The sequence below is a fragment of the Triticum dicoccoides genome, chromosome 5B, assembly GCF_002162155.2.
Source record: "Triticum dicoccoides isolate Atlit2015 ecotype Zavitan chromosome 5B, WEW_v2.0, whole genome shotgun sequence".
NCBI classification, from domain to species: Eukaryota; Viridiplantae; Streptophyta; class Magnoliopsida; order Poales; family Poaceae; genus Triticum; species Triticum dicoccoides.
Genome location: NC_041389.1, coordinates 504,863,116 through 504,870,558, shown reverse-complemented (window position 1 = coordinate 504,870,558; position 7,443 = coordinate 504,863,116). Strand labels below are relative to the sequence as shown.

At 45.1% G+C, this 7,443-nt stretch overlaps 2 protein-coding genes across 3 annotated transcripts; both read left to right on the top strand.

The window, feature by feature from the left end:
* The first annotated feature begins 626 nt into the window (after positions 1–626).
* On the top strand, positions 627–3,996 carry LOC119311186 (probable sodium/metabolite cotransporter BASS5, chloroplastic). Of its 2 annotated transcripts, XM_037586819.1 has the most exons (8): positions 627–848; positions 1,022–1,128; positions 1,262–1,392; positions 2,092–2,285; positions 2,381–2,633; positions 2,778–3,031; positions 3,106–3,188; positions 3,537–3,996. In XM_037586819.1, the coding sequence occupies exons 1-8, from the start codon at positions 710–712 to the stop codon at positions 3,600–3,602; spliced, it is 1,227 nt and encodes a 408-aa protein (XP_037442716.1). In that variant the 5' UTR covers positions 627–709; the 3' UTR covers positions 3,603–3,996. The 2 variants fall into 2 exon arrangements, with proteins under 2 accessions (XP_037442716.1, XP_037442717.1); XM_037586820.1 differs by lacking the exon at positions 627–848 and having other exon boundaries at positions 1,074–1,161.
* A 109-nt stretch (positions 3,997–4,105) lies between these two features.
* LOC119311187 (ycf49-like protein) lies at positions 4,106–5,933 on the top strand. The gene is made up of 4 exons (XM_037586821.1): positions 4,106–4,470; positions 4,582–4,660; positions 5,111–5,179; positions 5,631–5,933. Exons 1-4 carry the CDS (start codon positions 4,232–4,234, stop codon positions 5,742–5,744), a joined length of 501 nt encoding a protein of 166 aa, XP_037442718.1. The 5' UTR covers positions 4,106–4,231; the 3' UTR covers positions 5,745–5,933.
* Positions 5,934–7,443: the final 1,510 nt, after the last annotated feature.

Genomic DNA, 7,443 nt, shown 5'->3' with positions numbered 1-7,443 from the left:
AACTTTCCAACTAGGTAATTACGTAAAACCTAATGTAACTTCTTCGTAGATGTAGCATTGATCGGGTAATCTTATTGATGCATTCCTGGAAGCTCTTTATTTTTCTTCTTCATATTTTTAATAATTAATACCATATATAAATGTATCCAAGTATTCTTATTTTTTTAAATGATGTATCGAGCATATCCCCGTATCATGAATCTGATACGTATCCAATCACTATGCAATAGAGCCCGTCAACCCAGACATATATAGAGCCGGTATGATAAGCCATCTAGATCAGATTTTTTCTTACCAGACCGTCCGCCCAAGAGTATGGTTTGGGAAGCCCGGTTGTAGATGCTTGTTAGAGTGGGAATGAACTACGATCAACTGCCCGAGTACATACTCGCTATCTCAGCTACATCACGAGAAAAACCTGGCGTGACACGATTTTGTTTGAGGGTTACTGACGTGACGAGTGACGACACGAGATACTACTACTCTACACTATCTCCATGCTACTCGCATAAATCCAAATCCGAAGATGCTAATCCGTAGTCAGTAGTAGTATAATGTACGAGTACGTACTAATAATGTTCTTGCTGTCCCTGTCCTAAACTGCCCATCATCTCCGGCCTCTCTCTCCTCTCCATCTGACGTCTGAACTCTGAAACCCACGCACACAAACCTGAACCCTCTCCCCCCTCCTCGCTCCCACCGTGGTCAAATGGCACCCGCCGCCGCCGCCGCCGTGAGGCGGGTCCACTTCGCCAGCTCCTGCCCGTCGGCCGGCCGGCGGTTCCACGGGAGGGCGGATCGCGTCTCGCTGGCTCCCCCCGCGGCCTCGCCGCCGCGCGTTTCATGGGGTACGTGCTCTGGACCCGAGCGTCCCACTTCCCAGCTTTGTGTGTAGATCAGCGGAGTCTGGAGGCTCCCGTGGTCGCGACTCGCGAGTAGCCATCTTCAGGGATTCTTACCCTGGTATTGATTTGGTTAGGAACTGGGGTAACTTTTATTCGATGCTTCTTGTTCCAAGCAGAGCAGGGATCCGGGGTGCCCATCAGGGGACGAGTCTGGGCGAGGGCCGGTGGTTCGTTCGAGCAAGATCGCATCGGGGTGGGCGCTGCGTCACATTCTCCCCCTCAGGTGCCCTTCTGATGCGGTTGGCGATCAGTAATAGTATTACTCTACTGTATTTTTTGTTTCTAGCAGAATAAGACCCATTGGTTTGTTCGCTTCTGTGCCTGCCTGCTTCATGCTTCAGCCTTGTATCTTGCAGGGAGTGGAGGAGGGCAGAGTTGATTTTCTCAAGATTCTGAAGAGTGCCAACTCCGTTATCCCCCATGCAGTGCTGGGGAGCACCATTCTTGCACTGCTGTACCCACCTTCGTTTACATGGTTCACAACCAGGTCGGTCTTCCGATGTTTTCGCTGCTTGCTTTGATTCAGCTCCTGAAATCTAAAGGCTGTTTTTTCACAAATACCAGCACAATTATATCTTCTGCACTAATTTGAGCTCACTGGTACAATAATGGCGATGTATAAATGTTCCATGTACTCAGTTGAGTTAGAGAGATGTTACCTTTGGAAACTGAATGTTATCAACTGTTAACATACTTGTGAAGGAACACGGGAACTCAACTGTTAACATACTCCCTTCGTTCCTAAATGTATGTCTTTTTAGAGATTCCACTACAAACTACATACGGATGTATATAGATATAGTTTAAAGTGTAGATTCACTCATTTTGTTCTGTATGTAGTCTATAGTGAAATCTCTAAAAAGACTTAGTATTTAGGAACGGAGGGAGTACTTGTGAAGGAACACGGGAACCAAATGTTATCAACTGAATGAGAATGGTTCAGAAACATTTAAACTTTTTAAAACTGAATCTAACTAAATCAAATGAGTCTTCAGGTAAAACTAGCCAAGAAACAGCTGCATTCCACAAGTACAACTGAAATACTCGATGAACATGCAAACCCCACATTCAGTAGCTCAAAACACACATTGGTACAATGCTTGATGCAATACAAATCAGTGTTGGGCTACTGCATGTCGTTTTTGCATTTTTATATGAGTGTGACTCTGTGCTAATAACCTGGCAGATACTATGCACCGGCATTGGGGTTCTTGATGTTTGCTGTAGGTGTCAATTCAAGCGTTAAGGACTTCATTGAAGCAATAAAAAGGCCAGATGCTATCGCTGCTGGCTATATTGGACAGTTTATTGCCAAACCTTTCTTTGGATTCCTCTTTGGCACACTTGCAGTTAATACTTTCAATCTTCCTACTGCTGTAGGTAGGAGATTTGAATTTACTCACTTTTAGCATGATTTCATAAGGGACATTGCAGGCAGAGTAATGAAGTGAACCCTGACTTGGACTTGTTTCTAGGTGCTGGGATCATGTTGGTTTCATGTGTGAGCGGAGCACAATTGTCAAATTATGCAACGTTCCTGACAGATCCACATATGGCTCCCCTCAGCATTGTTATGACATCACTGTCGACAGCTAGTGCGGTTTTTATTACCCCAACTTTATCTTACTTGCTTATCGGCAAGAAATTACCTGTTGATGTCGTAGGAATGATGTCCAGCATTGTCCAAATAGTGGTTGCTCCAATTGCAGCTGGATTGCTTCTGAATAGGTACCCACTTAATTTCTCTGTCTGAAGTATAAGAGATAACTGTGCTAGATCTGACACAGTCTATGCTATGTGCTTTTTATCTTTTGCTGCCCACCTAGAGTAAATATCTAATGTGTCTAACTTAGCATTTTTTATACTATGAAGATTTCTCCCAAGACCCTGTTCGGCTATTCAGCCATTTCTCCCTCCACTATCGGTGTTTGTGACTGCTTTATGTGTTGGCTCACCATTGGCTATAAATATCAAGGCTGTTTTGTCACCATATGGACTATCCATTGTGTTTCTGCTTTTTGCATTCCATACAACATCTTTTGTAGCTGGGTATCATCTTGCTGGTACTTGGTTCCGCAAGTCACCTGATGTGAAGGCCCTGCAAAGAACGATATCTTTTGAGACAGGTATGTTGTTGTTTGCGATTGGATTACGATATGTTGTTTGCGGTTGCTTCTTGTCTTACCAATATTTCATACAGGGATGCAAAGTAGCCTTCTTGCTCTTGCTTTAGCAAACAGGTTCTTCCCAGACCCTCTGGTGGGAGTGCCTCCAGCAGTATCAGTATGTCTACTCCCCCAAGGCCCCGTCTGTTGCTTTTATATCCGCATTAAGCATGAACCGTTTTGTTTATTCGCTTTTAAATGCAACTTTAGTGACTTTCATCTAAAGAGCAGCTATGGCGTTTTGTCTTAATCTCGTCACGATATCACGGAGTAATGTCTCTTTCGAAAATTATAGTTACATGTGTTTCGAGGGGGCTTATTCAGACGAAGCACTTTCTAAATATATTTGAGCTAGGTACCATATATGATGGACTCTGCAATTACAGCATCATCACTTGTTCTCTGTTACCATCTGTTGCGCAGATATCAACTAGTAGGAGTTAATATTTCCTGCTTGTGTGTGTAGGTTGTGCTGATGTCCCTGATGGGGTTTGGTCTTGTCATGTTATGGTCCAAGAAAACACAAGCATAGCCTCCGCAAAGCCACTGGGCTGGATCAACGGCCGATATACTTCTCTGCGATTTTTTCGATGGCGCTGACCAAATCGCCAAGAACAACCCGATCCTTGGCGGAAAGATGACGATTGCAGACCGTAGATGGCCAGGGTGCCAAGTGAGAGAGACCACGATCACCGTGACACGTCTGGATCCTTGTCACTCTCGTTTCCTTTGATCCTTGGTGGAAATATATGTCTGTGTAACGTTTTGGGGATTCATAGGGATAACCTCTCCCTAGTTGATTCTGACAGAAGATAGAAAGGGAGAAGAAACCTAGTACGTGCTGGTGGATTTATCATCTGATGATGATAATCCGTCTGCATTTCTTGTGACAAAAATGATAATATCCACTCATGCTGCTTATGCAACTGTTTTTATTTTCTTAATTGAGTTGCAAACTAGAATGGCAATAATAACAATCTCGGAGTACATCTCATTTTGTTTGTAAGGCAGCTTGAAAAATAACCAAAAAAGAAAGAAAATACAGGCCATTTTGTGGTACAGGTACGGTCACAGTACAGTTACACTGACTGATGCGTCCAGTTGTACAGAAGCTATCACGAGTTCTGTGAACGCCAAGCAAAGCAAAGCTCTTCCCACTTCATGGCGTCTCTCCGGCTCGTGGCAGCATTGCCGCCCTCACCCCCGCCCTCATCCCGGCGGGAGACGCGGAAGCCTCCGCCGCCCGGGGCCCGCCTGGCGAGGGGCGTCGCCCTCGCGGCGGCGGCCGCCACCGTGGCCGCGGCTGCGGCCTCGCCGCCGGCGCTCGCGGCGCTGGCCGAGCCGGCGAACGCGCTGTCGCTGCCCACCTGGGCCGTCCACGTCTCCAGCGTCGCCGAGTGGTACGCACATGCTTTCTTTGCCACAGTCCACTCCTATCGAAGCTCCGATCGATTTCTGCTTCCTGCAAAGATCAAATCTCTGAGGAGTGAGGAGGGGAATTGCAATTGCAGGGTGACGGCGATGGCGCTGGTCTGGGATTACGGGGAGCGCACGGGGCTGAAGGGATGGAAGGGCCTATCCTGGGGGATGGTAAGTGCAAACTTTTTGATGCAGAGTTTTGGTAAAGAAGCCATTTTCTGAAGAATTTTGTTGTGGATAATGTATGTACTCCCTCCGTCCGGAAATACTTGTCATCAAAATGGATAAAAAGGGATGCATCTAGACGTATTTTAGTTTTAGATACATCTCTTTTTATCCATTTTGATGACAAGTATTTTCGGACGGAGGGAGTATCTGTAGACTAGTATGTGTGAAATGCTGCAAGCATTGCATGTCATTAGGATTCTGGAAGATGATTTGGTTCGCTTCACCCAATGATTTCATCGCCGTAAACTGAGCATTTGTGTTTCTTCAGGGACCCTCCTTATTGAAGTGTGCATCCATTCCATTGAGATGGCTATTGCAAGTAGCAAAGTTTTGTTGATGACAGTTCATGTGCTGCTTGTTCACTAACAAGTTTGCATTTCTGCCCAATAACAGGTTCCACTTCTCGGTGGAGCGATGTGCGCGTGCACCTGGCATTTCTTCTACAATTCAGAGTCTCTCGAGGTAACATATTAACCTGAAGGCAAAGCAGTTGCATCCCCTTTGCTGATTGCTACTACTAGTTGCTTGATAGTATCATCTACCTTTCCAAGTTTTGTACTTAGCTGTCTTCACTTGTCATATTAACCTGAAGGCAAAGCAGTTGCATCCCCTTTGCTGATTGCTACTACTAGTTGCTTGATAGTATCATCTACCTTTCCAAGTTTTGTACTTAGCTGTCTTCACTTGTCAACTGTCGTTGTGCGCCTTGTCTACCCTGAATATTTCCACCAACTTAATCACAATGCACTTGATAATTAGCGGGCCAGACGTTGCTAACTACTTTCAGCAGCTATATCCTGAATTCTTTGCGCTTGTTAGTTTTGCTGAATGAGTATGCTATTTGTGCTTCAAAGCATTATTCTGCCCATGTTCCTTTTCCTTAGTTGTGATGTTTTCTGTCCGAATTCCACAGGTACTTGTGGCGCTTCAAGGCGCTCTAACGGTGATCGGTAACATAACAATGTGCATAGCCGCGTACCGCATCTACAAAGGGTCCCAAGAAAGCACTAACAGCAACAGTCCATAACCTGTGTATGCACTCTTTCTCGAACATCTGTCTGTCGGGTGGAAGCTTCAGCTTCCTTTTCCTTGTTACTAAGAGGTGGAAACTTCTTGAATGACAGAGTTTTTTCTTCCGTAGATTTGTATACCGTTCTTAATTTGTAATTCTGTCACACACCTGATTCAAGAAAATGCAAATGATGGATGCAAAGAAGGTAGACAAAGAAAGTTACTCAGAGGGTCACCATAAAAAGGCCTACTGACAGAACGAAAGAAACTTATTTTTGTCCACCTATAATTCAAATGTCAGTCCAAAAAAATCCACCCTGAAATTTGTGTAAGAAGAACCTTACTCCCTCCGTAAACTAATATAAGAGCGTTTAGAATGCTAAAGTACTGATTTAAACGCTCTTATATTAGTTTACAGAGGGAGTACTAAACTTCTCACTTTTGAATGACATGCAAGCGTGCCATGTCTGATACTGATCACTGAAGATTCACATTCACCTTTGCATACTTTATCCATTGTTAAGAGATTGAATCGTTTCAATGTGAAATTGCTGCGAACCAAAGAGGCCCTTGAAGCACATTGCCCTACGCCTCGGTGCGACGATGCCGTCCTCATGATGCTAATTTAGTAAATTTTGAGCCAAGATAAACACTTCCTGGTACTTGACTTGGTTCGTGCGTGTGTTCATGATGCACACATGCGCATTATTGCCAAACAACGGTGCAGCAGGACAGGTTCATGCACGCCCGGCAATGATCGCTGGTGCCTTGTCAATGATGTCGGGAGGTCAAGCATCTAGCATAGGAATGAAACCTACACTTGGGTCGACGCAGGAACCCCGACTTGACATGTGTCGCGCATCGGGAAGGTGCGGCGCAGCATCGGAGGGTGGGAGCAGCTTCAAGGCACTTGAGTCATTGCTGAAAGTGATAATACAGAGCCAACACCCAAGTTTTTCAGCAAACCTTACGTGCCATTAAAACTGGGAAACCTTACAGAGCCAACAGTGAACTTCTCGCGCTTCAGAACTCACAACCTTTCAGCATCGTTGTAGAACTTGCAGCTTCCTTCCCTTCTCTTTACTTTTTTTTCTCTCTCTCCTTTGCTCTGCTGCTCATTTATCCGCTGAGTTGCGTTCCTCATATACCTTGCCTATGCAACCCACTCTAAAAAGCCAACCATCTAGCCATTTGAGCTACTTATTACACTAGTAGGATCATAGGGAAACTTAACTATCAAAAAAGAAAACCCACGGCATTTCTTGTTTTCCAGATCGACCAGAGCAACGCAACAACTCCTGCAACAACGAGGTTTCTGCTACTCCCCCTAAAATTCATAGATCGCCCCACTATCTCATCTACCTTGTTAAAATCCATATCGATACTAAAGGCCACTTTAATCGCACCCCATGCATAGCGTGCCATGGGACAACTAAAGAACATATGATCAATACTCTCTTTGGCGAGGTTACCTTGCAGTCATTTTAAGGTCCTTTGACGAGGTTACCGATATGGCTACCAACTTCCACACGAGCTCGGTTGTTCCTTGTCAATGTGGCCACCTCGATCTTGATGTAATCCTCCACGGTCTTCTGGCCTCAAGAACCCTCTTCCCCATCAGACATCTTGGCCTTCTGCTTTCGGTTTGGCAGCTAAAGAGTATCGAATGTCAATACCTTGAGGCCAACAATGTTGCGAAGATTCCACCCTAGCAG